The sequence below is a fragment of the Montipora capricornis genome, chromosome 8, assembly GCF_036669925.1.
Source record: "Montipora capricornis isolate CH-2021 chromosome 8, ASM3666992v2, whole genome shotgun sequence".
NCBI classification, from domain to species: domain Eukaryota; kingdom Metazoa; phylum Cnidaria; class Anthozoa; order Scleractinia; family Acroporidae; genus Montipora; species Montipora capricornis.
The window spans coordinates 28,445,303-28,460,873 of record NC_090890.1 but is presented as its reverse complement, the minus strand read 5'-3'; the positions used below and the strand labels follow the sequence as shown (position 1 = coordinate 28,460,873).

General features: G+C 40.1%; 1 protein-coding gene and 1 pseudogene across 1 annotated transcript; one reads left to right on the top strand and one right to left on the bottom strand.

Moving 5' to 3' along the window:
* Positions 1–7,520, top strand: part of LOC138014505 (calumenin-B-like) — a 10,253-nt pseudogene extending 2,733 nt beyond the window's left edge.
* Positions 7,521–7,691: 171 nt separating this feature from the next.
* On the bottom strand, positions 7,692–15,189 carry LOC138014504 (voltage-gated potassium channel KCNC1-like). The gene is made up of 3 exons (XM_068861582.1): positions 14,080–15,189; positions 10,900–11,946; positions 7,692–10,225 (listed from the first exon to the last, which is right to left on the bottom strand). The coding sequence occupies exons 1-2, from the start codon at positions 14,776–14,778 to the stop codon at positions 10,927–10,929; spliced, it is 1,719 nt and encodes a 572-aa protein (XP_068717683.1). The 5' UTR covers positions 14,779–15,189; the 3' UTR covers positions 7,692–10,225; positions 10,900–10,926.
* Positions 15,190–15,571: the final 382 nt, after the last annotated feature.

The following is a 15,571-nucleotide window of genomic DNA, read 5'->3' as shown; positions in this document are numbered from 1 at the left end:
CGTACCCAGGTCTCCCAAGGTCAAACACATTTCTAGTGACAGAGTGAGATCTGGTTACGAGATTAGTCAGGACCACCATGAGGTCCTCGAGGAAAACACAGTCCAAATTGCGTCTAATATAATTTTAGCCCTTAAATTTACTTTCTATACGAAGCTTTGGCGCGAATTAATTGCCCATGTTTGTAAGCTCTTTCTGTTTCGTATTCTTTTATGTAACTAGGGGGTCCAGGTTCTATAAGCCCCATGGTTTCTTCTTGGCTCCCTTGCCATGTGATAATTTCCTTTTATGTTGTACTTCGTAATGTATTGTGGCTAAATTAACTGAACTGAACTGAACTGAACTGAATAATCACCCAAAAGAAATTGCGCGCCGAGTTGAATTTCCCACAGGACGGAAAATCCGAAAATCACCGGCGACAGAAGCCCAGGACTGAGGAGCTTGCCTCTCCCATTGACATCGTTATATTTTTAAATGACCAGAATGCTGGTGCCGCGCATAGATATCAACAAGGATGGCTTCGTGGAAGAAGCGGAACTGGAGATCTGGATTCGACACAAGCTTCAGAAGTGGACTGTCCACGAAGATGTGGACGCCATATTTAGGGATAAAGACCAGAATGGCGATGACAAGGTCACGTGGAAAGAGTACCTGACCAGAACCTTTGGATTCACTGAAGAAGGTATGGCGATTGATGTGCACGGAAAGGGACTTATTTAAGTGTTTAATCTTCTAGCCCTAGAGCACTAATGGGGGACACTGTGAATTGAAATTAACAAATCAACTTAAATCAAATCAAATTTTGGTTTTGAGGAGACGGTAAAACCGGAGTACCGGAGAAAATTTCTCTGTGCAGAGTAGAGAACCAACAAACTCAACCCACATATGACGCCGATCTGGGAATCCAGCCCGGGCCACATTGGTGAGAGGCAAGTAACTCTCATCACTGCACCATCCCTGCATGCTACCATATTTACATCTCAGATAATACGCTCGCTATCATTGGTCAATTTATCTGCCGTATTCTACATCTCTCATTTGTAAGATCTGGGATTCCCTTCTATCGGACCGAGGGAGATCTGGGTTCGAGATTTAGGCGCGTTCGATTGAACCTATTCCGGAATAAGAATACGTAGATGATTATAAAAACTATGTTTGGCGCGTTTCGAATCAGCAAGGATAACATAAATATGTTTAAAATAGCATTTTAGCAGCTATCTGACAATTTAATGTGAATCTCCGTAAAAACGAAGGATTTCTAACTTAATTCCATGTATCCTATTCCGGAATACGGTCAATCGAACGCACCCTAAATCTGCACAGTTCGAGCAGTGATTTCAGGCGCTGTTCTGACGACACGAACTTCAGTAAATGATGTGATCCTCGCTCATAGCTGAACAATTTAAGCACCTTATTGAGAGCTTAAGCACGCGCGTTTTTGAGAAGGAGACAGCAACCGGAAGTGAGACGTTTTCCTTTTAAACTGTCTTGACACCAACCACATTTTACATTTCTAAGTATCTTTTCTCCATTAGAGTGATTAGTATTAAAAATCTGGGAGACACCACCTCATTGTCCTGGAACGCGAAATGTTCTCTTCCGGTTGCCGTCCGCGTCTCAAAAACGCGCGTGCTTTTTAAGCTCCCCATTTAAAATCTGCGACGGCAACGTCGACGAAAACGTCACCTCAAAACATAACATTCAACTATCGTAAGTCTTTCGCAGTTATTCCATTCTGTTCACGTCTCACAAGTTGGGCGAAGTGTCCTAACAGGAAATTGGTGCGAGCGGTTTCAGAGAAAAATAGCGAATGAAAGGTTTACATTTGTAAGCTCGCGTGCGTTGTTGGTAATTTCTTGTCATGATGTAAAACCTTAAATAACGATGACCACAACAGGTTTTCTGAGCCCGCGAGACCTAGCACCCCCAGCAACCCATTGTTTTAACAAAAACCGCTGGTCAGCAACCTGGTTCTGGTCATTGCTGTCTAAGGTCTTACACCATTGATACGCAGATTACTGCACATGCAAATATGAGATAAAATGCGTGCCGCACGTGCAGCACGAGTATTTTTGTTCTTTTAACCAATGATATTCATCTTGTTTTGTGGCGTTGTCGTTGAAAGTCGTGTTCGTTTCTTACTTATTTAACCTCCCTATTAAAGTGCATGTCAACAGTTTTATTAAGTGCTCTAACATAACAATTTTTAAAGGATGGGTTCTCATATTTGACAGACATGCACAACAAATGGGAAAGACCCCAGCTGGAGAAGTACGTGCAGTTTGATAAGAAAAAATGGCGATACAGCGATCAAGACAAAGACGGCATGTTAAATAGGCAGGAGTACGAATACTTCCCATCCCAAGGAACATGAAATTATGCTTCCTTACGTTGCTGTGGTGAGTGAAGTTGTGGGCTTTGAATGGCATCGCTTGTTTTCAACATCGAAGAACAATTTAGTAAACTCAGAAGGCCATATTTTACTCCTTACTGTGTACTCGTGCAGCCTTCACGAGTTGGATAGGCTACATGATTTTTTTTCTAAGAGAGGTAGCTCGTAAATCGACAAGAATTAGGACATATCGTCTTCTTACGCACTTCATGCCCAAAATTAAATATAAAATGATATAAGATTACGATTAAAACGCTGTGATTCGATACATATAGGTGGTTTTGAGGTGCCGTCATCGACGCTATGATATAACGAAAAACGTTTTGCACTAAACTCCTCGGACATTATGAGCTTAAGCAGCATATTGAGATGTATTTTGCGAATTGCTTGTTTTCCTGGGATCAGGAACTTCAAGAAAAGCAAACATTTTTACTTTTTACTTGTTCTAAGGAATTAATGGATGCCTACGATAGAGACAAGGACGGACTACTTTCTCTTGAGGAATATTTAGGTACGTAGTGTAAGCGTTAGGCCAACTTTGGCACTAAGGTCGTTGAAAAGGCTTCTTATTTGTTGTCAGAAGATGTCCAATTAAAGATGGGCAAGATACGCACGAGAGATACTCGTCCATCAAAAATGATGGAGATACGTGCAATCATGTGGAATAGACCAATTTCGATATATTAAAATTCAGTCCGAAAACAAAGGCATCATCTCGAGGCTCTGGGGAATAAACTCATACAAATCCTTATATTATATCCCCAGAGCCTCGAGATGATGCCTTTTGTTTGGACTGAATTTTAATATATCGAAATTGGTCTATTGCATAGATATGAGGAATGTTATGCAGAATGAAATAGACAAGTAAATTAACTAAAAATTGAATAGCGTTTCAAGTCTAAAGAATGTTACCTTTCAACGTAAATAATAGCTAATATATTCGCCATAAATCACACCCTAACGACGGGCTAGACGACGGCAGGCTCAGGTGCTTGTGAAGTTCACGACCTTGGCTACTTGCGGTACCTGGCCATTCAGGTTCCTGCAGGCTCGTATTCTCCTCTGCGCTCATGTTAACTTTGTCTCCCTCCATTTCGTTAACATCTTCCTTTGTTTTGCTTTTACTTTTTAAAAATTCAAAAGTGTTCTAATTCGTTTCCCGTTATCTTGCAGCGTTCATTGACATGCCAGCTTTTAATTCTCTAAATACAATGGAATTTAATGAAAAATATGATGTTGACAAAGATGGGTACCTCAATCAGGTGAGCGTAAATACAAAAATAGAAATAGAAACTGCTTTCAAAGAGATCAAATCATTGCCGCGTTGCGAACTTACAGAAAGGCACTAGTTGGATAGCGGGATGTGGATCCATCATAGTTCATAGAGGGGAATGGTTATGAAACCCGACAAATTCCTTTGTTGAAGGTTTTTGTTCTTTGTTTTAACCTTGACCGTACACAAAACACAATAGTTGTCACTCCGTACGCGGAACTAACCAATAGAAACGTGTTGGTTACGTAATTCATGCATAGTGTATCAGCGCAAAACAAAAGATTGTGCACGGTCGTGGACTTTCGGATTCCAAACTAAATCTTGGCATCTTTGTTTGCTCCTTTTATGTTTGCCGAGCTTTCAAACCATTTCCCTCTATGAACTATTGATTCATTCACTCGATCCGCCATTTCATATACCATGCTGTAAACGCCATACCAAATCCGGCTCTCTAATAACACAGCAAATGATCACCAAACACCAACGCAATTGTTTGTGCATGTTTTAGAAAGAAATAAAGGAATGGAGGAGACCCAGAAACTTCAACAAGGCTCTTGGAGAAGCTCGGCACTTGATAGAAAGCGCTGATATGAACAAGGTAGAAAACTGAAGTAATAATTTTTTCTGCCGTTATTGACTCGGGGAATACTCGGAAAAATCCAACTTACTAGTTTCAGAACTCCACCATTGAGCTTCCTCCTAGCAATACGCAGAATATTAGTCAAATCGACAGGGCTTAAGGGCTTACGCTCCAACAAGCATCCTGTGACACAGCGGTACAGTATCGAACTAGCACTCAGAAAGTCAAAGGTAAGACTCCTGTTACATTTTCCCTTGGATTTTCTCCAGACCAACTAGCCAGGACGAGCTGAACGCGCTGGGCTGCGCATTACGGACGCACAAAGTCCCAGAACTCGTAAATGAAGTCGCACTCGTTGTCGATGCTAAGATTCTCTAGTAGAAATCCTCTTACATACTACCTTCGAATTTATTCCAATTTTTATTGATTTTGTTTTGTTCAAAAAGACGGCTTTCTTGGTACTCACTATCCATCACTCAATAGATAGCGAGTAGAGAGCCAATTGGATTACGAGATTCGTGATAGTATGTGGGTGGATTTCAACTTATGCAGGATATGTTATCGGTCAAATCCAAGCTCAGGTTGAATCCGTTCTTACCTAGGTTAAATTGGTGATCCTCATTTTACTTAGGTTAAATATGCATTCTACCTAGTTTTAAGCAGCTATCAACCCCCAAAAAGGATTGAAAACACCTATACTTTCCCTCAAGCTCTGTCTTATGCATCTCAACACATCTTATGTTTCGTATCATCTGATGATATCCATGTACAATAACCAAAACAAATCCTAAGCTGACCCTAATTTTTCTCTAGGCTGAATCTTTAATTCATTTGAGTGCGCATTCAACCTAAGTAAAATGAGGATCACCAAATTAAATTAAACCAGGCAAAATCAGATTCAACCTGAGAACGGATTTTACCGGCCACAGATATCCTATGAACTTGCGAGTGACCAGCTATCACATGGCTTGATAGTTCATTTTGTGGGGCATAAGCAGCGCAATCAGAATAATCGCAACCGCTCAAAGTTCATCTGCGCAACGAACCTGCCAAGCGATGATCTTTCTAACTTTCATTTTATTTTTTAAGCAGATTTCTGCGTATTAAAAAAAGGATTGTCTTTTCTTTTCTTCAGGTATGTTGCACTTAGAATTTGGCCAAAAAAATGAGATTTCAATGACTTTTCGGACCAATCAGATGAACAAGCAATCAGGCGTTCAAATTTCCCGCTTCATTCACCTTTCGCGTTCTGATTAGTTCATTGGTTATCTGCGTCTTCTGTCGTGTTCTGTTGGGTTGCTTTGATCAGTATTATGTTAACGTTGGGTTCGGCTAAAACTGACAAAAAAGTAATGATAAAAAGGTTAGCCAAAGTATGAGACATACTTAAAAGTAATAACGCAGTTACAGGGCGGTCACTGACGCAATTTTCATGTTCTCTCTCTAGGATGGAAAGTTGACGGCGGACGAGTTTCAAACAAATCATGAATTCTTCGCTGGGAGTATGGCGACTGAATTTGGAAAATCCTTTCACGATGAATTTTGATCCAACAGATTCACTCTGTAATAAGCAAAAACTCGTGACTCAAAAGGCTACGATAAAAGACGAAGCGAAACACTAAATTTGTTTGCCATCGAAAATCGGCTTTCAACTAAAAAACAATGGTATTTTTGCAAGTGGCTTTCTTTTTAATTTCGTCTAGTAGTGATTATAATCGGCCAAATTGTCGAGCCACATCTGCATCCAATTGGAGCTTTGAAAATATTACCCACTTCTTGCTATTAGGTTTGCCGCTCGATATAATTCGAAGAAAGACTTTTTCTTTGCCTCCCACGCCGGTATTCTGTCATGATAGTTGTTAGGCAATATTTTCAGTGCGAATAAAAGACTTTTTTTTCTGAATGCTTAATCTATTCATGCCGTCCACTCAGTCTTATTCGTCCTTCCATTTTTTACCAAACTCTCTGAAACGCTTGAAACCATCGCATGTCAAATGTTTCGGGTAAATATCAGCCAGAATTTTCCTTCTTGGCATACTGCTTCTCCTCTGGTCAGAAAATTTGCTACCATTCGATTTTTTGGTTCCTCCGCCCACAAAAGACCTCAACTTTAAAATATCGCCGAAAATCTCTTCAACGAGAGAAATTTGACGTAATTTTCATTTTAAAGTCATTTCAAGTTCACATAATGATAATTTTTACGTCATATTTGGAATTAAAAATATAAAACTAACAGAGAAATTGGAGTTTATTTAATTTGAGGTTGACGTCTCCCTGAAACTAACAGAAAAGCTGCAACAAAATTTTATTTCTATTTGGTTAAATTGTCTTTCTATGTAACTAAGAAATATTTTCAAACAAGAGTGCTATTGTATTTACAGTATACTACATATTATTATTCAACACATTGTGATAATGTCCAAATATGGTCATAGCGTGCTCAATGTTCGTCCTGCGTACTCAAGGTATATCCTGCGACCACGTAACTTTGAGTGTCGCGGAGAAAAATAGTTGTTTTTCCAACTTTTTTTCCAATAAACGTACAAAATTGTGCTTTGTCATCAATTTGTTGAATAATAAAACAATTATCCTGCTCAATCTTGCGGAATATCGCCTGATTTTAGCCGACTCGGCCTACGGCCTCGTCGGCTAAGTATCAGACGATATTCCGCGCGATTTCGCAGGATAATTGTTAAATATCATATACTAATTAAATCGGGCAGCATATGAATATCACGCCTGACAGTGTGAACCGACCGACGACTTACAGTTTCCTTTCGCGGCTTGTTCTAGGGACAAGGCAACTCTTCAACTATATAGAACAGTGGTCCATTACTGTATTTAAAACTCTATGACCACAAGCCGTAGTTTTGCAAAATTGTTAAGAGCGCTCTTGGTAAAAGAGCCAGCTTGTTGTGCGGCTTTTCAGTCAAGTATAAGCTTGCTTAACAATAGAAAATCGCTTCGAGATTTTAAAAGTTAACCTCTTTGCATTAGCTTAATTTAAAGACGTAAAAGAAAGCAACTTAAAAGTTATCTTTTAAAGAGTGTCACCTCTGATTATTGTACTTTTCTCACTGTAACAATTACAATGAAAATGAAACTTAATGTTCCTTGAAAAATTATTCGATTTTTTTCGGTTTAGTTAATTAAGAACTCAACCTTCAATAGAATAGATCTCCATTCCATACCAAAAATAAAGTTTAAATCAGTAAGGAGATCAAGCCATGTAAGTGGCATGATACTGATGAGTAAAATTTCAACAATGTTAGTATTCAATTCTGTCACTGCAAGTAATTATATGGGAATCTTTGTCAGTCTCATTTTTGCCTCATTAGAACAAAGCTATCGTTTTCTAATCAGTCAGCCAAGAATAGAGCGGTTTTCAATTGAGTGTCGAAAGTAATGCGCCGATCAGCTCGAAACTTCAACTCCCCCCCCTCCCCCCCCCCCCCCCCCCCAAAACCGGGCATTTGAACTTTTGAAGATTGGATCACTCAAATTCCCGCCCCGTCGGGCCAAAATGGTGTTCAAATGCCTCCCCTATCGTCGGATTTGAAGGATTTGTCTGTCATACCCTATTAAGGATGGTGCCTACTAATTCAAAGATATATGTGACCTGCTTGATGAATATGCCGGAAATGTAGACCGTAACAAGTGTTGTTGAAATCCAAAAAGAAAATTAGCGGCAACTACGCAATTTTCAAAGATAATTCATGAATAGTATTTGTAAACAGTTTAAAATACAAAGCAATGTATGGCGTTCTTTCTCAAATTGAAGGTTAATTATCTCTCAAAAATGCACGGTTACCCCCAATTTTCTTTTTGGATACCGAGAGTACTTACTAAGATCTACTTTCTCAGGATAGTTTTAAACCGCGCAAAAATATCCGTCTATTAGTAAGCATCACCGATAGGAAACCCCAGTATCTCAAGATGCGCAGAACGTATGTGCAATAACAATAGTAGGCACCGCCCTTAAAGAACAATCAAAAGTAAGACCAAAACCAATCATGGCTTGCGCGTGCACATTTTCCCGCGCTTTGTGTCGGCTACGTGTAATTACTTCGAGTTTTAATTGTTTTACTGGATTGCCTCCGTCTTTTTTAATGGTCAAAGTAATTACTTTGGGTTTGGTTTTACGACGCTCATTTGAAAACCACTCAAGGGTACTGACTATTGAAAGTGCATTGCATAATGATCTATCTGTGAAAATTTGAACGCGATATACCAGATAATCTATGAGCACAGATGCTTTGAAAATTCGAATTTTTACGAGGAATGTATGGGATCACTAGTGCCTTTGCCGCCTGAGAGGTTATCAGTTTTTGATGGAGTTTGACAACTACTGTTACCTTTTGCAGTCAACTAATAGAGAGATTTAGATTCTAGTACGAGAACGACTACGAGTACGAGATTTTCTCATAAGACAACAGTGAGCGCACGCAAACCAGCGTCATTTTGGCGGGAAAAACGGAATGCCTTCGTCATTTTAGTACGAGATTTTGCACAAATGTCGTCGAATCAAAACAAGTCAACAACACGGTAGCAATTTTGGCATTTTTTGATAAGCAAAAAGGCTCAGTTACCAGCAATAAGAATAACTGAGCAACCTATACTGCTAACAAAGAGTAAGATTAAGCGTACGGGTTATAAGTTTCCTTAGTACTTTCGATATAAACGGGCAGTTAAAACTCGTACTCGTTCTCGTCCTCGTCGTAAAATCTAAAGCTCTCTAATTATAGCGGAGCTCCCCGCGCTGAAGGCGCGCGCGCGGAGCACCATGAGTAAGAAAATATGGTAACCTATCTGTGCGAGAAAATAATAATTTGGTTTTGGTCACCGAACGACCCGTCCACCTCTACATGTATGCCAATGTGACCAGTATCACGTGACCATATCGCGGGTTCAAGTTTAAAGCTCCTCGAGGTGAGCTGTTTTTTAGTTGACCGCTGACCAGCTACTGGATTTTGATTGTATCGCAGGCTCAAGCCAGGTTAAGTTAATGTAAGAATACAGCTGTTTCGAGAAAGGTTGTCCAAAACAAGCATAAAAGCGTACGCCACAATACCGAAAGGCATTATGGTAAACTGTCAGTTGAGTCAAAGAAAACATGACGGCAATGCTATTGAAAACGTCACCTAGAAATAAGTGCTCACGCTATGTTACTGACATTGAAATATCCTTACTTATTTTATGTTATGTTTTCCAGAGAAAGTCGGAGAAATGTACCAAAAATCGTGACGCACGCGCAGAGCCATCGTTAGGCTGATTTAGCAACAGAACGGGAACGTCAGTGGCGACGGCGTGCGCATAAAAAACACCAATGAGAATTCAGAATAGAATAGACTCCTATCTTTTCTTCTCTATTCTAAATTCTCATTGGTAGTTTTGCTGCGCGCGACGTCGCCACTGACGTTCCCGTTCTGTTGCTAAATCAGCCTGTTTTTGCTAATGAACCCTTTTGTTTTTGGACGTGTTTTGTTATCGTGATAGCGAGAGAGAGCTTTTGGACAACCTTTACCGAAACAGCTGTAAATAACCCGGGAGCTCCGCTTATAGGCTTGGCTAAATCTACATTAAACATCATGGTAAAGAAACCCGTATGTTAATGAAACACAATGTAAGCAATGACGTCAGCAAAGATTCCCTTATAGACCTGTTTTCATTTAGAGATGATACATACATACATTTCTTTCAAAACTAATATAATGCATTTTGTCGACGTTGCACGCGGGTGTTCTGATTCAGATTACGACAGCATTAAATTTCATTCCGCCACCGCAGAAAGAATTTCGAAAGGATCTTAATTTTAAAACCTCTTGAAATAAATAGCATAAGAATAAATGTATAAAATACTCTCATGTAATTGGTTCTGTTCATGACGACCGCTGTCCAAAAAATGCGAAGTCACTGTTTATTCATCTCAATGGTGGCCTCTTGTGCGGTTACTAAGCAATGGCGCTCTTCTTTTTCTTGGCCCTGGCGAGAGAGTTGATGGCTGTTAAGTGACAAGATTCAACTTTTAACAACTGCTCGCAGTCTAAGATTTTATTCAAGAAAACTACTTAAGCTTTCGAACTTAGCCTTTTACGCTGGTTCAGGATATTTAAATTATCTATCAACACCATTCACTAATTGCACAAATCCCATAATACACCTCTATTAACCCCCAAAACTTTTGCATAACCATTGTTTGCAATTTCTCCTGGGACATGAAAATGTCCCAAAAGAAGTCGAAAACAATGCCTATGCAGATTTCGAAGGAAGGGAGGGGGGGGGGGGGAAGAGGTGTATTATGGGATTTGTGCAAGTAGTGAATCAGCCCTGTGGCTTTAATGAAAGTCCAATGCTTTAATCATTGATTACGATGTTCAAATTTGTTTTAAAATAATGAAAGAAGCATTAAAAGCAAGGTGAACACACCATAACGCCAACCTGGTGTGGCCATCACCAGCCGCGGAGTCAGTTTTAAGTCTGAGTTGTTCGAAAAACTCAGCCATGTACACCTTTGGGTCACGATCCAGGCCTTGTCACCCAGCTTATGGAGCTTAAAATCAAGTCTGGGGATGGGCACACGGTAGGCTGACAAGAGACATGGAAACGAGGCTCTTCTTTCCTCCACTAACGTGTTACACATTAGTGCATTTTCATACCTGTTTTTGATGCTTTTGACTTCCGGCTTACTCGACTTCTGGTAGCGTGGGAACTGTAGGCCTCATGGACAATCGCTTCTGCATAGCATAGCTTGGCCTGTTGTTGGCCACATCTCCGTTAGAAGTCGACGACGTTGAATTATTAAAGAGGTGGCTATCTCTTCTAACAGGCCGTCTGGGTTTCATTTCATTAAGTTCATCTGCTATAAGAAGGCTGCACTTACGACCTCCGTTGACAGCGCTTTTGGAATTCTCTCCACATCCGCTATCAGCACTTCCATTTGAATCTCCACTCATTCCATTCTCCAGCATCGCTGGAGCTTTCAAAGCGTTTGATGCATTGACGAGAAGCCTACGACGCTTCTTCGGAAGCTTTAATCGGGCTTGTGCATGAGAATAGTACAAGGAAAAGTTATTGACAATGACCGGAACCGGAAGTGCAATTGTTAGCACACCGCACACAGCGCAGATACTTCCGATGAATTTGCCCATGGCTGTGTTAGGCGTCATGTCACCATATCCCACAGTTGTCATGGTAATCACGGCCCAATAGAAGCAGGTGGGAATGTCTTTGAATTTTGTGTTTCGTTCATCTTTTTCCCAGTAATAAATCAAACTGGCAAATAGTACTACGCCAATGAGCAGAAATGAGATGAGCAGGAGAAGCTCGCGGACACTCGCGCGTAGCGTGTGTCCTAATATTTGAAGCCCGGACGAGTGGCGAGAGAGTTTGAAAATCCTGAAAATTCTGATCAACCTAATTATGTTCAATATCTCGACGTTTGATCCCGATGGATATCCCAGGCTAATGTAGAACGGTACGATTGCCAGAAAATCGATCCAGTTCATCACCTTCTTGAAAAAGGCCGACTTTTCTGGACAGAAGATAAAGCGAACCAGCAATTCCAGAGTGAACCAGGCCACGCATATACCTTCAAGAACTGCGAGCACCAACTTTGGTTCACCACTTCGAAAAAATTTCAACGATTCCAAGCAAAATAAAATTACTGAGATCACAATCAGAACAAGCGTTGTGTAAGCAATTACCTGAGGAACAAAAAAAAGTTTTCTTAAAAAATATATAAAAATGAGATCAATCGAGTTTTGCGTCGTTTAATCTTGGCTTTATACCTTTTTTTCTGAATTTCATGACCAAAACCTATCAGTGAACAACTTCGTTTTCAGCGGTAACCGTTGCTAAGAATGACAAATCACATTAGAGCTTTTATTTCAAATGATAAATGTATTTACTTATGCTCTTACCAATGGTATCTTTCTATAGAATACGGAGTGAAATTGAACTGAAACTGACTCAAATTCTGTACTTTTTGTTCATTTGACCACACCTTTGACTCATAATCATGTTTATCATGGGATAAACTTGTTGTTTCGACCGTACTTGTCACAACTCGCTTTTAATCTTGTCGCAATATAAATTACAACAATGGAAGTTTTATTTACACATCGCAAAGAGTTCAATCAACTCGTGTTAACCTTAACTCCAACGAAGTTTATGAACGATAAAAAGGGACAGTACGGCGGAGAACGACAACCGCCATTTTGTTTTGGGATGTATAACTAGCTGCACGCTTTGCTAATAAGTGCCTCAGTTGCGAAGAAATGCCAATCTATTTGAATACAATTGTTTTTCCGCAGGAAAGATTGTGTCGATATATGGTAAATCGGCATTGAATTTCCAAGAAACATTGAACTTTATTCAAGTTGTTTTATGCCACCGCTCAATGAGGGGACAATTGAAGCTTTCCATGAAGTTTCTACCGGTAAGCATTTATAAATCCCAGGAAAAGCAAGTGTTTTAATATGCACACGTTGCATACATAGTATTCAAGGCAGCAAAAAATGAAGACGTTGGCAAACATATAAGCTGTGTTGTTTTGAGATACTTTAAAGTGCTCCCGTCTTGTCTCGGTTATAACCATTCAGGTTTCACGCTGTGAAGAGCTTGCATAAGAATCGTAATCGAAAATGAAAGAATGGAGAGAAAAATGGGGGAAATCAGCTTGCACTATTTGATCAATCCACGATGATTAAGCAGTTCTAGTTTTCTAGTGCAACTGCCGACATTACTGAATCGGCCAATTATAATATTATTTCGACCATTACGTCGCGTAGAATATAATTTTCAGCCGAAAAGAAACTTTCTGGTCGCTATGAACCGTAATGAAAAAATCAATTGCCTTGAAGCTTATAAATGTTTCATTTCCTATCAGAGGGTTTGGTTTACCGAAGTTACCAACACTAATAGAATTTCCCAAATACGAAACCGGCTGAAGACGAAGCTGTGAGATCAAAAATCAAATTTGTTCATCGCCTCTGAGATGAGACAATGATATAAATCGAGAAAAAAAACTTTTAAACTGTTTTTAATTTCAACGAGGATATATTACACTAACACTCAGCCCACCACATTAAATCAGATATGAATTGTAAATTTCTCCTTTTTTAAATGGTGAACACTTTTACGCGAATCTTCGCACAAACCACAAAATGAAAAAAGACCTTCTTAAAGTATAAACCGACACCTTTTGTTAAATACAATAAATTTATCATTGAGCTTCAATTTTTCACACCGCACTTTGTTCAGCTCCCATTTGCTGTACGTACGTGACCGGTTCTGAGTGGAAAACGTAATTCAAAACAGCTCCCAGCGAAATTGATTTCTGTACGAGATCGAAAAACCCCTTTCAGTGATTTCAAACTTGCGAGGATTTGCGCTTTTCCACTTTAATTTTTCGTTTGATCAAGTCGTTCGAAAGACAGCCGATCTTTGGAAATGTTGCGAAGAACTCGAATCGTCGATTGCGGCGTTAAAAATTCATCGTCGTCGGGTCAATAAAAGAACGGCACGCTTCAGGCGACGATAAGGCTTTTAACTTGGCCTTCCTTCTCAAAGTGTGTCGCCCTTTATTGCAACAATTAAGTGAAACTACAAAAAAGAATCGATAATTTCATTTCAAGCTTGCAGCCTAACTTAAATTTCCACAGGAAAATTCCCCACTCTATCACATTAATGGAATAAATTTGCATTTTATGAAACCTGGAGTTTGATAGAAATTTTCAACCTTCAGTGTAGCCAGCTTTTAGTTGCGATTTTTTTTCACTAAATACAATTGCATTGGTCCCTAGCTTACAGTACGAAGCATGTGTAAAGCGCCTCACCTTAGCAAGTTTCGACGAATAAGGCTCTTCCATCAAAGTCCAAATTCGTGGCTGGTACTTTTGCCAGAAAGTCAAGTTAGGCTCTGTTTCGGCCGTAAAAGCGAAACCGTAGCGTCCTAAATCGGGTTCTTCGTCATCAAAATCGTTGTCAAATTCAACGCCCTCAAAAGCGGCCAGCGTATCTTGGGCATCACGGTGTTGGCGATAGGTTAACCAACAGCAAGATTCAACTTGCTGGTCATCAATGCCCCAAAAATTCAATTCATCTTCAAATAAAGGACCGCAAACATCCAAGGGACAATGAAGGTTGCCAGTTCGGTAATAGTTTAAAACGTTTGCGAAAACGCCCGGATGGCGATCAAAGAAATACTCTCCTAAATCAGCATCGTAGTCCACTGAACCAGCAGATGCGTCTACTAGCCAGGATAAACGGGTATCGGGGATATTTTTTAGGGTACTGCGATAAGTTTCATGTCGGATTCCGCCGACATTGATGCAAACGCGATCTTTTCGTTTTGAGGTTGTCGGCGGCGAGCTAGACGAAGGTTGGCGCAGTTGCTTGTGAAGTTCACGATCTTGGTTGCTTGCGGTTCCTGGCGATCCAGCTTCCTGCAGGCTCGGATCTTCCTCTGCGCCCATGTTAACTTTGTCTCCCTCCATTTCGTTAACATCTTCCTTTGCTTTGCTAGCCTCAGTCATTTTCGAAGGCAATTCCTGAGCAGCACTAAACAATTATATCACCCTCCAATCGGCGCCACAAACTCCCATGAAACATTATTTTACCAATCCACGCTTGTAACTTGGTGGTTTTGCGGACATTAGGCGGCCAAGAAAATCGGGCGAAGAAAATTGTAAAATCTAACCACGACAGGTGCAATGTATTCTTCACGGTTAGTCAACAAGACACAAGCAATTGAACATATGCCCCTTTTCTCCTCAAATCTATCCTGCTTTTTGTGGTATTGAACACTTTTGGGGGATTTAATTCATTTGCGGTTTCGCGGGCAGCACAAAATGATCGATGAAAGTCGATGTTTTTCCCTGCGAAGAACGTACCGTTCCAAAAATCCGTCGACTTCTCGCAATGTTTGTATTCCTTATTTACATTTGGTTGCGCGGGTCGTAAGAAACCTTAATTTGCATTCGAAAGACGAGCGATTGAGAATTTCATGCAAAAAAAGGGTCATTTTTCCAAGCTGTCACTCATAACATTGTCAAAGGAACGGCCAGCGCACGCGCATTGTTCTGTCAGCTGTCGGACATTGCAGGTGTATGAACAAATAATCCCGAATGTAACTTATATACAAGTTTAGCGATGGACGTGGAAAGTTACCTTTTCCACAGTTCTCTTAATAGCTTGATGATTTTCGCATTGTTTCTTCTTTTGCCAAGATTGAGTTGAGACACTGTGAAAGCCCAACGCGAAATTTCCAAGCGATGAAGGAGTGGAAGCTATTGAAAAAACTCTCAAGTTTTGTCAAGAAATCTGCTT